The sequence below is a fragment of the Triticum urartu genome, chromosome 7 (genome assembly GCF_003073215.2).
Source record: "Triticum urartu cultivar G1812 chromosome 7, Tu2.1, whole genome shotgun sequence".
Lineage (NCBI taxonomy): Eukaryota > Viridiplantae > Streptophyta > Magnoliopsida > Poales > Poaceae > Triticum > Triticum urartu.
The window spans coordinates 593,939,756-593,959,882 of record NC_053028.1 but is presented as its reverse complement, the minus strand read 5'-3'; the positions used below and the strand labels follow the sequence as shown (position 1 = coordinate 593,959,882).

Here is a 20,127-nt window from a genome sequence, read left to right as displayed (position 1 = left end):
TAATTCATGGTAAAAGAGATCCAGTCAAGTCATACTCAATGTAAACTAACAGTAATGAATGCAAATGATAGTGGTGCTCTCCAACTGGTGCTTTTTAATAAGAGGATGATGACTCAACATAAAAGTAAATAGACAGGACCTTCGCAAAGGGAAGCAGGGATTTGTAGAGGTGCTAGAGCTCGGTTTTAAAATAGAGATGAATAATATTTTGAGCGGTATACTTTCATTGTCAACATAACAACCAAAAGATGGCGATATCTTCCATGCTACACACATTATAGGCGGTTCCCAAACAGAATGGTAAAGTTTATACTCCCCCTCCACCAACAAGCATCAATCCATGGCTTGCTCGAAACAACGAGTGCCTCCAAGTAACAAGAGTCCCAGGGGGAGTTTTGTTTGTGATTATTTTGATTTAGTTTGCATAAAGCATGGGATTGGGCATCCCGGTGACCAGCCATTTTCTCGTGAGTGAGGAGTAGAGTCCACTCCTCTTGAGAATAACCCGCCTAACATGGAAGATACGGACAACCCTAGTTGATACATGAGCTATTCGAGCATACAAAACAGGATATTTATTTGAAGGTTTAGAGTTTGGCACATACAAATTTACTTGGAACGGCAGGTAGATACCGTATATAGGTAGGTATGGTGGACTCATATGGAATAACTTTGGGGTTTATGGGATTGGATGCACAAGCAGTATTCCCGCTTAGTACAGGTGAAGGCTAGAAAAAGACTGGGAAGCGACCAGCTAGAAAGCGACAAGAGTCATGAACATGCATTAAAATTAATCAACACGGAATGCAAGCATGAGTAGGATATAATCCACCATGAACATAAATATCGTGAAGGCTATGTTGATTTTGTTTCAACTACATACGTCAACATGTGCCAAGTCAAGTCACTTAAATCATTCAGAGGCGGATACCACCCTATCATACCGCATGACAATCATTTTAATAGCATGTTGGCACGCAAGGTAAACCATTATAGGCTCCTAGCTAATTAAGCATGGCACAAGAAACTATGATCTCTAGTTTTCATTGCAAACATGTTTATTCATAATAGGTTGAATCAGGAACGATGAACTAATCATATTTACAAAAACAAAAGAGGTCGAGTTCATACCAGCTTCTCCCATCTCAATCAGTCCATCATATATCGTCATAATTGCCTTTCACTTGCATGACCGAACGATGTGAATAATAATAACAATGCATGTGCATTGGACTAAGCTGGAATATGCAAGCATTCAATAAACAGGAGAAGACAAGGCAATATGGGCTCTTTTGTCAGATCAACAATAATGCATATAAGAGCCACTTCAACAATTTAATTATGGTCTTATCCTATCGACCCCAAAGAAAAGAAAAGAAATAAAACTATTTACACGGGAAAGCTCCCAACAAGCAAAAGAAGAACAGGAAATATTTTTGGATTTTCTTTTTAATTACTACTACAAGCATGGAAAGTAAACTATTTTTTTTGGTTTTTCTTAAGGTTTATAAAACACACAAGAAGAAAGCATAAAAAGAAAATAAACTAGCATGGATATTACAATGAAAAAGTATGAGCACCGACATCTAGCAATGAGTGTGTGAACATGAATGTAATGTCGGTGAGAAATGCGTACTCCCCCAAGCTTAGGCTTTTAGCCTAAGTTGGTCTATGGCCACGGCTGCCCTGGTGGATATCCATAGTAATAGTTGGGGTCATACTGCGAAGAAGAAGACTCTGATTGCCACTTGGCAATCATCTCCGGGTCCCACTGGTAATTAGACTGTCGTGGAGGATCAACTTGTGGTTCCGACTCTAGCTCTGTGGCTGATGTAGGGTTCCGGTAGGCGTGAATATCCTCCGGCGAGACGAGGTACTGGCCTGTAGATAAATCAAACAAGGAAGGAGCAGGCAAGGTGATAGTCTCCAGATGACGTTTATCAAAGAACAATTTGTATTTAAGCTCCCCTTCCCTATTCTTTATAATAAAATCATGCGCTACCATACTCTTATACTCTAAATAAACAGTAGGCAGCAATTTTTCTTATTTTTCATAGTGCCTAATAGGTATGTTATAGTATGTAGCAAGGCGTGAAGTATAGATACCACCAAAGATGGGGCCCTTTGTACAGTTTAGACTTAACCGTTTAGCAATAATACCGCCCATACTAACAGAGCCATCACGGAATAAACCATGAAACAAAAATAAAAATATCAGGAACACTAAGGTTTCCACAGTTTCTGCGACCAATTAAGCAACGACTAGCAAATATTGCAAAGTAGCGTAAAACAAGAAAATGTATGCTAGTGATTCTTGCATCGGAAACCTTCCTAGTTTCCCCTACAATGATAGTGTCAATAAACCCATCCACATCTTTACGATGTGGTTCCTCTAAGGTACCCTCGAAAGGTATTTTGCAAACCCTGCAAAATTCATATAGTGACATCTTCTTAACCACATCATATAGATGAAACTCTACTGAAGGAGGTGATTCCCTAGGATAATAGTAGAAGTTTTGCACAAAAGTATTGGTGAGTAAGAGATATTGTTCGCGTTGGTCGCGGAGGAAGTCGGTGAGGCCTGCATTCTTAGCCAATTCATAAAAATCCTCATAAATCCCGGTCGCTCTCAAGAAATCATCGGAGGGCCATTCACACGGCCGAACCTCCGCGGTGCGAGGCAGATTATATTTGGGCTTCTTTGCTTCTTCATTTTGCTTTTCCTTCGAGCTTCGGCTCGATGAGCCCCGCAAAAATCTCTTCATTATTTTTTGAAAAATTCTGAATTTTTTAGTAACTTCAAATAAAAGTGAACCAAACTCAACAATATTGATAGCAACTACTCCTACAAGTGCCTAGAGCCTATATCATGAATCAAAACTACTTGGAACCATATAAATTTTACATGCAAGCTCAAGAACAGGGTCACCTAGGCAGCACAAATTTGCAATCAATAAAGCACTAGAACAAAAACTAATTGGACCAATGGAGGAGTTACATACCAAGGAACAATCCCCCCAAGAAGTTTTGTGAGAGGTGCTTTGAGCAAGGAGATCGAAAATCGCAGCAAAATGAGCTAGAACTCGTGCTTGAGCTGGATATTGGTGTTTGTGGGAGGAAGAAGGAGTGTATGGGTGCAGGAATAAGTGGAGGAGGGCCACCGTGGGCCCACGAGGCAGGGGGGCGCGCCCAGGGGGGTAGGGCGCGCCCTCCACCCTCGTGGCCAGGTGGATGCCCCCCGTGCTGTGTTCTCAGTGCCAAATATTCTCAAATATTCCAGAGAAAATCATATTTAAATTTCAGGGCATTTGGAGAACTTTTATTTTCGGGGTATTTTTATATTGCACGGATAATTCAGATAACAGACGGAAAATACTTATTTTTATTTTATTTAATATAAATAACATAAAGTAAAAGGAGGGTACAGATAGTTTTGTTTTCTAAATTCATCCATCTCATGATCATCAAAAGGAATCCAATAATAAGGTTGATCAAGTCTTGTTAACAAACTCATTCCGAATAACATGGAACCGGAAAATTTTCGAATAACACTAGGTTACCTCAACGGGGATATGCACATCCCCAATAATAAGAATATCATATTTCTTCTCAATAGTAGGAAGAGGAAATTCAAAACCTCCAAAAATAATCGATGGAATTTTTCCAATATAATTGATACTATGGGCTTGAGGTTGTTTCCTCGGAAAGTGTACCGTATGCTCATTACCATTAACATGAAAAGTGACATTGCCTTTGTTGCATCACCCTTTAATGAGAATGAAAATATTTGAAGGATATAAAAGTAACGAGTTCTCTCATCATTAGTGAACAGGGTGGATATATCATTCAATTTAGTAAGATGTGCCACAACAGTTTCAGATTCATAGCCATAAAAAGGATCAAATTCAACCAAAGTAATTATATCAGGATCAATAGAGAATTCATAATCCTTATCAGTAACACAGATAGGTGAAGTAGCAAAAGCAGGGTCAGGTTTCATTCTAGCATTAAGGGATTGCTGTTTCCATTTAGCTAATAACCTCTTCAAATCATATATATCATTGCAAGCTAAAATAGCTCTAGTAGCTTCTTCATCCATAACATAACCCTCAGGAACAACAGGCAATTCATATTTATTAGGGGGAGAGTCTTCATCATCACTTTCATCAATATTATCAGTTTCAATAATTTCATTCTCTCTAACCCTAGCAAGTTGTTCATCAAGAAATTCACCAAGTGACATAGTAGTATCAAGTATAGAAGCAGTTTCATCATAAGTATCATGCATAGCAGAAGTGGCATCATCAATAACATGCGACATATCAGAATCAATAGAAGAAGCAGGTTTAGGTGTCGCAAGCTTACTCAAAACAGAAGGTGAATCAAGTGCAGAGCTAGATGGCAGTTCCTTACCTCCCCTCGTGGTTGAGGGATAAATCTTGGTTTTGGATCTCTCAAGTTCTTCATAATGATAAGCAGATATAAATCCCAATTGAATCAAAGAATAGAGCTATGATCCCCGGCAACGACGCCAGAAAATAGTCTTGATAACCCACAAGTATAGGGGATCGCAACAGTTTTTGAGGGGAGAGTATTCAACCCAAATTTATTGATTCGACACAAGGGGAGCCAAAGAATATTCTCAAGTATTAGCAGCTGAGTTGTCAATTCAACCACACCTGAAAACTTAATATCTGCAGCAAAGTATTTAGTAGCAAAGTAATATGATAGCATTGGTAATGGTAGCAAAAGGTAATGATAACAAAAGTAATGTTTTGGTATTTTGTAGTGATTGTAACAATAGCAACGGAAAAGTAAATAAGCAAAGAACAATATATGGAAAGCTCGTAGGAAATGGATTGGTGATAGAGAATTATGCCGGATGTGGTTCATCATGTAACAGTCATAACCTAGGGTGACACAGAACTAGCTCCAATTCCTCAATGTAATGTAGGCATGTATCGAATATAGTCATACATGCTTATGGAAAAGAACTTGCATGACATCTTTTGTCCTACCCTCCCGTGGCAGCGGGGTCCTAGCGGAAACTAAGGGATATTGAGGCCTCCTTTTAATAGAGTACCAGACCAAAGCATTAACATATTGTGAATACATTAACTCCTCAAACTACGGTCATCACTGGGAGTGGTCCCAATTATTGTCACTTCGGGGTTGGCGGATCATAACACATAGTAAGTGACTATAGACTTGCAAGATGGGATCAAGAACTCATATATATTCATGAAAACATAATAGGTTCAGATATGAAATCATGGCACTCGGGCCCGTGACAAGAATTAAGCATAGCAAAGTCATAGCAACATCAATCTCAGAACATAGTGGATACTAGGGATCAAACCCTAACAAAACTAACTCGATTACATGATAAATCTCATCCAACCCATCACTGTCCAGCAAGCCTACGATGGAATTACTCATGCACGGCGGTGAGCATCATGAAATTGGTGATGGAGGAAGGTTGATGATGATGATGGCGACGGATTCCCCTCTCCGGAGCCCCGAACGGACTCTAGATCAGCCCTCCCGAAAGGTTTTAGGGCTTGGCGGCGGCTCCGTATCGTAAAACGCGATGAATCCTTCTCTTTGATTTTTCTCTCCCCGAAAGCAAATATATAGAGTTGGAGTTGAGGTCGGAGGAGCTCCAGGGGGGCCCACGAGGTAGGGGGCGCGCCCCCACCCTCGTGGCTAGGGTGTGGGCCCCCTGGTCTTGATCTTTTGCCAGGATTTTTTATTATTTCCAAAAGGACGTTCCGTGAAGTTTCAGGTCATTCCGAGAACTTTTGTTTCTGCATATAAATAATACCATGGCAATTCTGCTGAAAACAGCGTTAGTCCAGCTTAGTTCCATTCAAATCATGCAAGTTAGAGTCCAAAACAAGGGCAAAAGTGTTTGAAAAAATAGATACGACAGAGACGTATCGGAGAACACAGTGGACGAAGTTAGATCCATACAGGTGCCCGCGAATGTGCGTATATTCCTGTACTCACTCATTGATCATGCACATATCACAAAAATTCTTCAAATAAGATAACAACACTGCTTTTTATTTGAGTTAGCAAGAACAATACTATTAATCTCACTAATGTTGGCAGCTATATCATCATGTGCATCATATTCACGTTACAAAAGCCCTATCATGGACCACCCCCATCTTGGACTCCTCGAGTCGGTGTTCATTGAGGACAAAATCAAGCCTAACCGGTGGGATAGTGCGGAAGCTACTACCTCCGAGCTCACAGGAGTAGCTGATCAATGTGCTTGGGAACCATTCATGCGTGATCATGGGGTGACCAGCTGGGCCAAGTTGTTGGACAACGTCTCGACGATGACACCTGTTTCAGGGTTCTCTTCTTGTGATCTCGTGACGACATGCACTCCTTTTAGAGTTCTCTTCTTGTGCTCACCCAACGCCCGCCACGCTTCGGTCAAACCTCTCTTCCTAATGTGCGGAGCTAGTGCCTCAGACACCTCAGGCTCATCAAGGTTGACAAGTTTTTGAAGCTAAAGTGCCCATTTGAACCAACTTTCTCTACAAGTGGGAGGTGCTGCCCAATTCAGTGGATTCACGCAACAAAGAATACACACACATAAACACTCGTGTGCATCACATTGCCACATCATTAAACAACGTTACATATCCGGAGTATGAGGACCAAGAATGAACGAAAACACCTTAAAAAAATGAAAATGTAGCAGCATTACATCAATATGATCCTCAGTTCCTCACCGACACGTTGCGTTGCAATGTACCCGTGCATGCATGATACTAGGATGACTTGACGATAGAGACTCGAGTTTTTTGAATATATGTTTGAGGAAGTCGTCGATCAAGTAATAGGGGCCCGGTGTGCTGTGCCTTGAAACCCTCAAATAATCCACGAGTACGCGTGGTGCACACTACAAAACCCCATCGACCACTACCGTTCCAAATCTGTATTTTAGTCATCGATTGAAGTGCTTGGATTAGATCTGACCGTAACCATCTCGATCGATCAACAATATGTGAGCTTGTACACTCATGACAAGAGGAGGAAGGCCCCCCAGAAGTTCAAACAAATTGCCCAGTTTCTTAAACTCCATGCTTAGTTGGATTATCAATGACTAAGAACATGATCTGCTTCTTAGTAGTACTCGAGTATTAATCAGGACAATATCTCATTAATCTGCACTATTTGAGGTGATCATCGAGGTCTAATGGACGGGACTAATCTTTGAGTAGCAGGACTTGCGATTTTTCTCTCGCTGAAAGTTGATGATTTGTGATGAGCAATTGGAGGCATAGCTCGTAGCACGTGGCATCCCCTCCTTAAATCGCTGCCACCTGGGGATGTCAAGTCTTTTCCAGCTACACGGTTCGCACGGACGAAACATTACTGAGTCAGGTCAGCACCACTCAACTAATGAAGCCACGGCCATCCATTTACCACTGATTCGATTTGCACGGATCAAACATTTAAAAAATGCAAATCAACCTATGATTGAGTTGGTTAAGTGGACAGTGGTATCTCCCGTCAATGACGAGGCGTCTACAGTGACTTCGTAAATCTCAAGATGATATGCCGACTCAGTCTTTTGGAGATGCTCATAGGGGTAGGGTGTGCGTGTGTGCGTTCATAGAGGTGAGTGTATGCGCGTGTATATGAACGCTTGTGTCGGTACTAATGCTAAAAAAACATTCAAAAAACATTAGCACGGACGAAGAAACATCACGACGCACACGCGATCGTTTGACTCCGCGGCCACACCGGGCCCACCTCCAGCCCGGCCCAGCCCGGCCCAGAACGGCCCGGCCCGGCCGACACGCTCTCTTAGTCTCTTTCTCTCTCTGCCTCGAGCTTCTCGTTCCGCGTTAACCCTCCATGTGACCCCTCTGCCACCTTTGCCCCTTCCATCACTCCACCCTCACTCCCTCCACCACCCCACTCCCCCCCTCCCCAGCTAAACCTCCTCCCCTCCTCCACCCAACCCCGCGCGCGCCGCCGCCGCCGCCCCACCGCGCGCGGCCATGACGGGCCGCCGCCGCGCCCTCCTCGCGCTGGCGCTGCTGCTCCTCGCCGTCGCGCTCGCGCCCGCGCCGGCCTCGTCGCAGCAGCCCCCGCTCGACCCGCCGCCGTCCTGGGCGTTCCCCAACCCGCGCCTCCGGGCGGCCTACGTCGCGCTGCAGACCTGGCGCCGCACCGCCATCTTCTCCGACCCGGCCAACTTCACCGCCAACTGGTCGGGCCCCAACGTCTGCGCCTACAACGGCGTCTTCTGCGCGCCGCACCCCGCCGACGGCGGCGTGGTCGTCGTGGCCGGGATCGACCTCAACCACGCCGACATCGCCGGGTACATCCCCGACTCGCTCCCCGCGGGGCTCCCCGACCTGGCCCTGCTCCACCTCAACTCCAACCGCTTCTGCGGCGTGCTCCCGGACACCTTCCTCCACCTCCGCCTCCTCCACGAGCTCGACATCAGCAACAACCGCTTCGTCGGCGGCTTCCCGGAGGTCGTGCTCCAGCTGCCCTCGCTCCGCTACCTCGACCTCAGGTTCAACGAGTTCGAGGGCGGCATCCCGCCCGCGCTCTTCGACCGCCCGCTCGACGCCATCTTCCTCAACTCGAATCGCCTCACGCGCCCCATCCCGCCCAACCTCGGCAACTCGCCGGCCTCCGTGCTCGTGCTCGCGCACAACAGGCTCGGGGGGTGCATCCCGCCGTCGATTGGGAGGATGGCCGAGACGCTCAACGAGATCGTGCTCATCGACGACGACCTCACCGGCTGCATCCCGCCGCAGGTGGGGATGCTCAGGAAGGTGACCGTGTTCGATGTCAGCGGCAACGGCCTGCAGGGCCCGCTCCCGGCCACCGTCGCTGGGTTGGTGGCCGTCCAGGAGCTCAACGTCGCCGGGAATCTCTTGGAGGGCGCGGTGCCGGCGAGCGTCTGCGGGCTGCCGAGTCTGAGGAACTTCACCTACGAGGACAACTTCTTCACCGGCCGGCCGGGGTGCGCCGTGGCGACGGCGGACGGCAGGTGGAACTGCATCCCCGGGGCTCCCGCGCAGCGGCCGCCGGCACAGTGCGCCGCGGCGGCAGCCAGCCCGTTCGACTGCAGCAGGTCGCAGTGTCAGGCATCAGCAGCGCCAAGCCCAGGCAGGGGGTCGCAAGGAGGCCGCAGGCCGCCCAATCCAAGGGGCGGGCCGTCGAGGGGCCATCGTAGCGGGTCGCCGCCACCGCCGGGTTGGTTTACGCCGCCGGGCCCATTGTTCCCGCCGGGCTCGTCCACCCCATCGTCCCCGTCCCCGCCCGGTGGCTCCACAACGCCAGGAACGGCGGCGCCGCCACCTCCGACCCACAGCGAGAGCCCCGGGCACGCAATGCCGCCCTCAACCGCACCGCCATCCCAGGGCACCCCGCCTCCGTCCTCCGGCAACCAGCCGCCGTCCGCGTCCTCGCCGTCCAGCCACCAACCCACAACACCTCCCCCCGGGTACGCCCCTCCGGCCCTCACGCCGCCGACCGCTCCCACACCATCCTCGCCGCTGCCGCTCCCCGCCCCTGGCCCATGGACGCCACCCCCTCCACCAAGCGGCGAAGGCGGAGCGCCATCCTCTCCACCAAGCGGCGAAGGCGGGACGCCGCCGGTTCACGGCATGCCATACTCGTCCCCGCCACCACCACCAACGACAGTGCCGTTGCCCCCGGTGCACGGCGTGTCATACTCGTCGCCGCCGCCCCCGCTCCTCCCGCCGGTCTACGGGGTGTCCTACTCGTCGCCGCCGCCTCCAATGCCGCCGGTCCACGGCGTCTCCTACGGGTCGCCGCCGCCGCCCACGGGGCCGTAGAGCTAGCTGCTAGCTAGGTAGTGGCCGCAGGCTGATCGGTCGGCCCGTCCGGCCGCCACCTCCACGGCCGGAACGCTCGTCGTCAGCCAGCCAGCCCGTCATGTCGTCACCAGTACATCTCTCTCCGTAGCTTCCTTCTTCTTGGACGTTCTTGTATTTTCTTCACATTCTCTCCCTGCCGTCTGTCCATTTGTTATGTCGTTATTTGATCCCGAATTAAATTCAAAGCAAGTCTCCGCGGTGGATTCTTTCACTTCTTTCGTTTGTTTGCTTGCTCGATCGATGTTCACCGCCGGTGTACCGGTTGCCATGCTCGATGGATGAACAGCGACGCAACGCAATGCGGCCTTGGACCGGTGGTTGTGGCACGCACGATCGAGGATCACATGCATGCATGCATGCGAGAACACGTTGCAGCGGCACACGAGTTATGCTGGCAGTAGTACGATGCTACTACGATACATAGTGTGATGATAAGCAGTGATGGGGCACTCACGCCATGCCTAATGAATGAATGGAACGGATGAATGTTGAATGACTAGTCAATTAGGGCCGGTGGTAGCTGTGGCGCCATTTATTTACTCCACGGAATGGACTTTGAGCCTCTCCACAGGTGCAGCGACGTGCAGTACAGTGAATCTTGCAGTGGATGGTACCAGAACGTTACGACTTGGACGAAGTTGATGTTGCTCCACTATACCAGTGCATTGAAATTATTATCTTTCGAGGCCCGTGATTTGTTTCACGTGGGAGCGGAGCGGATGAGGGGGCCTAGTAATTGCTGCCTGCCCGGCCGTCGCCTCTGCAGCCACAACTGCGACTGCAATTGCGTCGGCCTGAGCAAAACCTGCAAGCTACTGGAGGCTGGAGCCAGCCAGCTATGGCCGTTTGCCACCCATCACTTGATGATCGGAGTTAATTACGCCTCCCTACGCCCGAGATCCTATGAGCGTGCCTGCCTGCCTGCTGCGTGCTTACCAGAAGCACACGCATTACTGCCTGCGATCCACTGTTGGGTCCCGTGCTCTGCGTGCCTGCGATCTACTGCTGGGTCTCGTTCAAACTTTGTTAAACCACCTCCCCCCGATGAACCCAGCCGACGGGATCGTGCGGCTGCTTAACACGCACTCATCGTCGCTGCTGGGATCACACCATCGGATCTTCCACGTTCCATCCAACATATTTGTCAACCAAATCCCGAACAAATTCAAATGTACTCTGAAGAAAATCACGCCAATTGCACTCGGTACTCCGGTGAAAATGAATGATACAGAAAAATGTGCGCCAGTGAAAATTCAAATGTACTCGTAAAATCATCATATACCGGGGCACGGTAGTATCTCCCTAGCAATCGAAAGGGAAAAAAATCATGTATACTCGGTAAAAAGAAAGAATTAGTAACAAACTAACGATCATGTACTACGAGACTTGCAGATTATTCAAGTGCTTTAGGGTCAAACGTCAAGGCCAACTACTCAAGCACATTGGCTCCTCAGATTTACACATTAATCGATAATCACAGGGGGGGTGACCAGTTGACCTGACCTAGTGCTCCTACTTGGCAGCGGATCCCATGCCGCAGAGGACGACGGCGGCCTGGCGGGCGAAGTAGGTGAGGATGACGTCGGCGCCGGCTCGCCGCAGGCACATGAGCGACTCCATCATCACCTTCTCCTCGTCGATCATGTTCAGCGCCCCGCCGGCCTTGATCATCGAGTACTCGCCAGACACCTGAAACGCACAAAAGGAAACAATGTAGGATAATTGCTTCAGAATTTCACTCTCCTTTTCACCAAAGCCGAGCCAAAATGGTAAGTGCATCATTCGATCCTCTCTTTCAGCTACTCCCTCCGTTCCTAAATACGTACAAGTCTTTTTAGAGATTCCAATGCGGACTACATCCGCGGCACTGCAAGGAGATCGCTGGATCCATGATCTGAGGCACTGCAATGTCAACAGCATTCTGCCGCAGTTCATTCGGTTGTTACGGATCATCAGCGACGCGCGGATCACGGTCGCCGCGGGTCTGCGTGATGACATCAGCTGGACTGCAGGCGGTGCTGAGTGCTCAGCCCGCGCGGCCTACGCCCTGCAGTTTTCGAACCCGCCGTGCACGGAATTCAAAACTCTCATATGGAAGACCTGGGCCACGCCGCCACGGGGCAAGTCAAGTTCTTCTGCTGGCTGCTGCACCACAATCGGCTCTGGTGCAATGACCGGCTTCAGAGGCAGGGCTGGGAAAACGCATATTTCTGCCAGCTATGCAACAGAAATCTCGAGACCTCGGTGCATCTGTTTTAGGAGTGCAGTGTGGCCAAGGAAGTTTGCCAAAGAGCAGCGGCGTGGACGGGGTGCGCCGCGCTGAAGCCTGCTGGCTGGACACAGCTCGACGACGGGAGTGGTGTCCATGATCGCCACCAAGACGGAGCCGGGCAACAGGAAGGGGATACTGTCAGTGACAGCCCTGATCTTATGGCGCATCTGGCTGGAGCAAAACTGCTGCACTTTCAAGGGAAAGCAGCCGAACGCCAGTGACATTATCGGTGCCACCAGAAGCGACATGGAGCAGTGGCGACTCGCCAGAGCGAAGTGCATAGAGACCCCTTTCGGGGACCCGACGTGAGATATCACCTTTTTGCTGAAGTAGTGCTGGGGGCTTTCTTAGCCTAGCCCATTATTCCTCTTCAGCCTCGCTACTGATTGTTTTGAGCAGTTAGCGTTTTTGTACTCTCCAGGTAATCTGGATCTTTCAAAAGAAAAAAAATAGAAAAAAAATGGACTACATACGGAGCAAAATGAATAAATCTACACTCTAAAACATGTCTTTATACATCCGTATGTAGTCCGTATTGAAATCTCTAAAAAGAATTGTAGTACTATTTAGGAACGGAGGGAGTACAATCATAACCCAAAAAGAAAAGAAAAAACATAACACATACGAGATCATCTTCTGATTCAGGATTGTAACCTCAAGGATCAGTTACGTAAGTTTACTCATAACCATTCATAAGGATAGATCAAGGTTCAGGCTTTTGATTGGTTCAGAATTTCACTCGCTTTGACCTCAAAGTATAACAACAGAAACACCATGCAAACAACATCAACTTATGATTCTAACTCGTAAACTCAAGGATTAATTAGTTCAGTTTAATTAATCATATCAAATTCATTCACAGGATGATATCGCCACCTCTACTTTTTTCTTTCCTAACACAATGACAGAATCAGCCTCCATTTTTAGCGTAAAAAATAAGCAGGAATACAAAAGCAAAAAATAAACACCTCAAAAATAAAATAAAATAAAATAAATCTGGTCAACTTCTTAAGATTAACTAATGTTGGTGCTGAAGTTTTTGAGAACTCTCAAGGAGAGAGCTTCGGATCAAAACTATTGAGATAAACGATAGATCAAGATTCAGACTTTACTGAAATCTTTGGTGCACGTGTGCTGCCCAAGAGAATTTCTACTCTACAGTTTAGAAATAGGCAGATGCAGTCAGAGTGCACAAATGCGTAGTGATCTAGTACTACTTTAGCGGCCTGCTGCTTGAAATGGCTACCAACTGATGGTGTTTGTGTAAAGAAGATAAGGACGATGAAATATATGACTCGGGTATTGATAAGACAAATGAGAAATGTTCTTGTGCGGCAAAACTATCGAGGCAAGTGGCAATTGGGTAGCGAATTATGATATGCACTTACGTGCTGCTGCTAAAACGATTTCATTAACTGCATCGGAGGTATACAGTAAACAACGAGGTCCAGGTTTCTTGTGGAATTCCAGACAGAAATGGCAAAAACATCACATCAACAAGGATTATGGACCTGGTAATGAACTAACCTGGTATGCAGCAATTGGCAGTGCAGAATTATCCCGGAGAAGTCGGATGATATCCAAGTACGGCAATCCAGGTTTCACCTGTCACAAGGTAACCATGATTATGGAGCAACATACACAAGAGTTGCCTTTGGTAATACAGCACCGAATAATAAGCAAGAGAATTACTAGAAGGATATCAGCCCCTTCGGCCTCATCTGCTGCAGTTTCTAGAAGGGCTTCCCTGTAGTTAGCTGGGTTCATCTGATAGCTTCAGAACGAAAAGGGGCAAGACATTTAGATAATATTGAGCAATTAAACTGTACACAGGATGAAAACCAATAGAGTAGCGTTACTGTCAGCTCCGTACGTTTTCTTATCCCCAAATCGTGGATTTGAATCTAAAGCTTCTCGGAATGGCCCGTAAAATGAACTGGCGTACCTGCAAAAAACATATATTGCGGATGCATCAGTCACATAACAAAGACGTAATGTAAAAGAATAGGATAACAGAAATACTATGATGCCATGAATGGTATAGGTATGTACTTTGCAGTATAGGACATGATGGAGACATCATTGAAACCCTCAGCATCCAAAGCAGAACGGATTGCTCCAACACGACCATCCATCATGTCACTAGGACTAACTACATCGGCACCAGCACGTGCCTATTTAGTTCATGGAACAAGTTTATGTTAGTGAACAGTTGCATACTCATCAACCAAATCCAACACATAGTACCAAGAGAAGAGATGGACCTGTGAAACTGCCTGTTTGCACAACTGATATACTGTTTCATCGTTCAGAATTACTCCTGATGGGATTGAAACAAATCACAATTAGCTAGACAGAAGTTTGTACGTAACTTGTGCCTTCTGATAAACATCTAAGTCCATCAGTTGTTTGGACAAAAAAATAGTAATGAAAACTGCTTGTACTGTAATTCCAAATTCTAAACATGGGCATGACCACTGAACAGCTAAGCTTATAATTTAAGTACCTTTTTGCACTAGTAATCAGTTTATCGTCATTCAATAGGGATACAAAAAGCTACAGGAGCCAACCAATTCCTGCAGGTTTAAACACTACGGAATGCACATTTTCATTTTTTGCTAATTTCGATGATCTGGGAAGCACCCAACGAGATTCTTGTGACGAAATACATTTGTGCAGCATATTTTAAAATTATTTTTAGGAAATTATAGTTTCGGTGCCACGTGACAAAACTAACGACTTGATTAAGCTGTTGACTGTGCAGGCACACAGTATCTCAGGCTCCTAGCAGTAATCAAGTGGTCCAGTAATACTTTTAGAAAATCAAATCTGGACAATCAAAGTGATGTCATAAAAACCATAGCATCTCAGGCTCATACAAAACCAAACTGGCCAACAATACTTATCAGGAACTAGGATGATAGTTTCTTGGCCGTATGCCCACATCCAGTGTGGTGTGACCTTCATACCAGGAGACTGCAACAATATTTTTGAACTAGCTAGCATATTTCTAATGCTATCAGCAACTCAGGATACAAGCAGATCAACATATCATGCACATATGACCCTCTGGAAAGTGTAAGATAAAAATGCCATCATTTTCATTACCATCTTCCCTCACGATGCCATCATGTCCATCAGATGAATACGGGTCCAAAGCAACATCCGTGTAAACAATCTAAATTCGTCATATGATTAGAAGCAAAGAAATTGGTAGCATTGATGCAAACGACAATACACAATGAATGAGGGAAACAAACTTACAATATCAGGGAACTTATCCTTGAGCAGGCGAATTGTTCGTGGAACCAAACCATTGTCATTGTATGCTTCAACTCCTGTTGGAGACTAAGGAATAAAGCATTCAAGTCATTCCAAGGCACAAATACAAGAGCGTGGCAAATGATCAGTCATATTTTTCAAATACCTTCAATGCATCCGGAACCTTTGGAAAGAGCACAAAGCTGTTAACACCAACATCGCGTGCCTTATACACCTGCATATAAGAGTGGTTGTATGGATGACATTACATCAGCTCTGAATACTGATTGCTACCTAAGACTATTGGTCCAAGTGCAACCCACTATCCAAGTGACAAGGAAATAAACACATATTTAGAGTTCCATCAAATTCATCAAACATAGATGACAAATCTGATCCAAATCTTAGAAAATAAAAGAGGTAAATTTGCAGTACTTGCAATACCTCATCAAGAAGCCCATGCTGCCATCCAAGCCTAAAGCACCCGGGCATGGCGCCAATTGGAGCATCCTCTTCCCCTGCAAATCATCACATAAAAATAACCTTGATATACCAAATCTCAAATGGTCCAGCATTCAAGCAAGTAGATTTCAAGGCAACCTTCGTGGATGAACAATGGGAGCACCAAATTAGCGGGCGAGATGGTTGTCTCCTGGAATGCAGCCCTAAGAGCTGGCGACCTGCGGTTGCGACGAGGGCGCTTTGCCATGTCCTGAACACACATCAAACATGCCTCCGATTCAGTTTCCTGCAACTGCAATGTACACGAGCAACATTGCAAAAATCAGATTGGAGCTTACAAGAGGCCTGATCTCAGGCGTGCCATCGGGGGCCTTTGGTCTGACAAACGCCGCGGGGGCAGGGAATCTCCCGGCGACGGCGTCGGCCTCGCACTCCTCGATGCTCCTCCCCGACGGCGCCCTGACGGCGGCGGCCGCCTCCTGCTCGCTGCTGACCCTGACGGCCAGGGAACGCTGCTTTAGCCCGGTTCTTGGGACGGCGAAACAGCTGCCGAAGGCCGCGTGGCCGTGGCAGTTGGTCGCCTTGAGCATCTGGACCTTGGCCGGCGAGAAGGGGACGGTGGAAGCCATGGCCTATCTGCAACACCGAGACCAAGGAAAGTGAATTTCGCAGACATGGTTGACAATCGCGTCGCTATATCAGATTCAGTGCTGCGTAGCTCGATCAAAATTGAGGTGTAGACTCTAAGAAACCGGTAAAAGATGGATCTTGATTCTTCTAGGCTAGTGCCACCAGAGGCGGCGGGTGGATAATCTGGATTGCGCTGAGCTTTGGATGGGGTTGGTCATCAGGAAGAGATTGGGGGCTGAATTTAGCCTGACGAGTAGAAGGGACATGCAAATCTTGGGGAGGAGGAAGAAGAGGGAGGAGGCGGCGGCGGCGTACCTGATGGATGGAAGATGGGGAAGAAGATGAGGAGAAGACGATGTGGCCTCAATCCTCTCCGACGGCGACCCCCACCTACTGCAAAGAGATCTCCTGTACTAACTAGACGATGTCTTGCGTTTCGCTGTCTCCATGTCGTGACCGCCGTGTACATGAACCTGAACCTTTTTTTACTTTCAGCTAACCTGAACCTGAAGCTGAACCAACGTGTCGAGCCTACTGATTGCAGTCATGAAAATACATTTCTTTTTGCAAGTGATGAAAATACATTTTCTTTTCAAACAAACGGTAGAGTCGACAAAAGATGATAAAATAAATCAGGTTCCTTGCTTTTTCTTTCAGGGATAAAATAACGCGACCGCTACGCGTCGGCCGGTGGTTGTTTTCAAAACATCCGCCGCCTGTACCACCGTCCGATACGCATCCTGACAACCGTCCGATCCAACTATCGCGCACGTGACTATTCCTGCAGCAACCGCTCTGTTTCAGAAACAAAAAACCATGTCCGCCATCCAGACACACCTGCGCTGCGCGCAGCGCCAGCCCCCGCCACCGTGAAAACGCTGCTGCCGGGGCGCTACAGGGACTGAGGCCGTCGACGGAAAATCCTGCAGCACAATGGCGCACCAAATCGCGCGTCGCACACTAGGATCCGACGCAAATCGAGCAAGCCGCGGTCCCCTGCTTCAAGGACAACCGTGGCCGTCGTTCTCAGCTCCGACCGCCGCCGGGGGGCTTCCTTCGACAAGATCAAATCAAGGCAGCTAGGTAAGTTTCCGAATCTTAATCCCTGAGCTGCGTGTCACTGTAACTGATGTAGATCCTATTTATCAGAAGCGGGCTGTTTGGATTCATGCGTGTGGCAGCTAAAAAAAAGTTTTAGAATTATGTGGGTGAAGCCAAGGCACAACCCTAAACCCCTGCCCCTTTCTTGTATCTCTGCAACATGTATCTGAAACATCTCATTTTTGTTGTTTATCAACAGAAGAAACACATAGCTAGTTGTTGTCTCTGGTTTCAATTTTGTTTATGAATGGCATGGATTGCATGAATTTCTGAAACAACAAAATACAACTGTTGATGCCATGTATCTATCTAGGCCATGTATCTATTGATGCATTGTAGATGAAATTATGAAATTTCGGCAATTCTGAAAATTCTGAAACAACAAATATAACTCTTGATGCCTTGTAGGTGAAAAAAGTGATTGTTGCACAACATCTGCTATATTTTACAAAAATAAAAACTTGTGCCTCATTTCAGGAAGCTGCGACTGAAGGGGAAGGGAGCTATGTCCAAAGGAACTTCTCTGTCCATGATAATGAAGATTCAGATGGTTTGTTGCATGCTGATGATGCAATGCAAGATGATTCAGATGATGGAGATGTTTCGTCGCAGCCACTACCACCCTATGTTGGCATGGTCTTTGACACAATTCAGGATGCAAAGAAATTCTACAATGACTATGCCTTCAAGTTGGGTTTCGGGACACACATATCTTCAACAAAGTACAGCCAGAAGAAGGGACAGAAGCGAGAGGATGTCGTAATGATCAAGAGGGTCTTTGGGTGTGTGCATGCTAGAACAGCTGATAAACCGGAAACAAGTAGCACATCGGAGATCATTGCAACAGAAGCAAGCAACACCAGCAAGCGGCTTGTGTAGACATGTAGACCACTCAAAGCTACGACAGAGGCAGTGGCAGCACCACATAAATGTCAATTTTGCTCAGAGGTTGGACATGTTGTACCAAACTGTGTGTACTTGAGAGCGGTGATGACAAATGCTCCGAGAAGTGCCCAAGCAATGCAACTCAACCTATAGGAAACAATGCTCCATAAAATGTTTTTGATTTTCTTTTGAGCCTCACATTGTGCTTGAGGAAAAAACATTCATAGTTTCTATTTTGCAACATTGATGATGCATTTAAGATATATTTCCATTTTGCAAAAACTATGTTACGGGAAAACAGAGGAAATAAAAAGATCTCATATTCTTATGTGTGACTGAAATTGATACCTATGTGTGCCTGAAAACAGAGGAAAACATAGCACTATCCTGCAAGAAAACAGGCAAGAAGGCTCACATTTTGTATCTTGAAATAGTTTTGAATTTGTTGTTTTCTTCATTTTGTCCTTCTTACACTATTTTTGTTTTCATGTTACAACAAAACATGTTTCCAGTACTTGAAACATCTTGTGTATTGAACAGTTTTTTGAGGTCTGATCCAGAACATGAATGATGCTTTCAGCATATGTTGACATATTCCCAGTATTGCTAAGCACATTTTGTCCTCCCTCCAGTAATTTACATACATACATGATGATGCAAGATGGTTTCAGTTAAAAAATGAACTGTTTCAGCAATATAATCCCAGTAAATATACATGGCACATGAAGTGTGATTTCACTGTTTCAGCACAAAAAAACCAATGAAAACAAAAATATACCAAGCTGCAAAAAATGCCTGTCATTTTCATTACCAACTCTCCATCAATCTCTAGTTCACATTCACATGGGTCAGCATAAATCATCATGGATGATGCTCTAGCATTTCAAAACAAACTAAAAAAGAAAAAGAAAAAGGACATGCCCAGCATGATAGATGCTCCAATCTTGAGTTCAACAAAAAACATCTAGGTAGCTCCAGCATGATACTTGTTGTTTTTAGTTACATAAATGGATGTTTCGGACACATGGACTCACAAAATAAAAAATAAAAACTAAGCTAGCGAGCTTCTGTTCCGATTGTCATCTTCTACGAGCTTCTCAGCAGTTTATGGAGCTCTTCGGCTGAGTTGAGAGTGTTTTGAGGGTGCTTGAAAAGCTTCGGTGATACGAATGTCCGAAAATTGAGCAACGACCTCATGTCCTGAGCATAGAAAAGGCAGAAATACAAAAAAACATGGAAACGATTAATATTCCGCGCAGCTGCTTTGCCGACCAACGAGTTTGGAAGATAGGCATGCTGCAAAACAAGAGCAAAAATGAAAACATGAAAACTATCAGCAATGCATATCTACTTATCAGAGAATGAAAAGTATTGAAGCAAAAGTTGAAGATTGCATATATAACTGCAGATAAAATGCAGGTTTGAAAGAACATTAGTTAATCCAACTAACTTCAGATAAACATGAGCTAAAAAATCATGGAAAAAGTATTGGAACAGTAGCTAAATTTCAGAGAAAAGATATATGTAGTTTCAGAACAAAAACCGAGTTCCCTGTGCTATAAGTTAGCAGTACAAACATTCCTGTAGTTTCAGAAATATAAGCTACAGACATAACCTACAAACTAGTTT

General features: G+C 46.2%; 2 protein-coding genes across 2 annotated transcripts; one reads left to right on the top strand and one right to left on the bottom strand.

The window, feature by feature from the left end:
* Nucleotides 1-7,975: 7,975 nt before the first annotated feature.
* On the top strand, nucleotides 7,976-10,098 carry LOC125523709 (leucine-rich repeat extensin-like protein 4). Its single transcript, XM_048688775.1, has one exon. It carries the CDS (start codon nucleotides 8,028-8,030, stop codon nucleotides 9,843-9,845), a length of 1,818 nt encoding a protein of 605 aa, XP_048544732.1. The 5' UTR covers nucleotides 7,976-8,027; the 3' UTR covers nucleotides 9,846-10,098.
* A 1,035-nt stretch (nucleotides 10,099-11,133) lies between these two features.
* LOC125523710 (delta-aminolevulinic acid dehydratase, chloroplastic) lies at nucleotides 11,134-16,982 on the bottom strand. Its single transcript, XM_048688776.1, has 13 exons — nucleotides 16,828-16,982; nucleotides 16,221-16,518; nucleotides 16,021-16,132; nucleotides 15,865-15,938; nucleotides 15,587-15,655; nucleotides 15,424-15,507; nucleotides 15,268-15,337; nucleotides 14,424-14,479; nucleotides 14,212-14,333; nucleotides 14,033-14,104; nucleotides 13,852-13,933; nucleotides 13,687-13,764; nucleotides 11,134-11,576 (listed from the first exon to the last, which is right to left on the bottom strand). The coding sequence occupies exons 2-13, from the start codon at nucleotides 16,509-16,511 to the stop codon at nucleotides 11,400-11,402; spliced, it is 1,287 nt and encodes a 428-aa protein (XP_048544733.1). The 5' UTR covers nucleotides 16,512-16,518; nucleotides 16,828-16,982; the 3' UTR covers nucleotides 11,134-11,399.
* Between the last annotated feature and the right edge of the window lie 3,145 nt (nucleotides 16,983-20,127).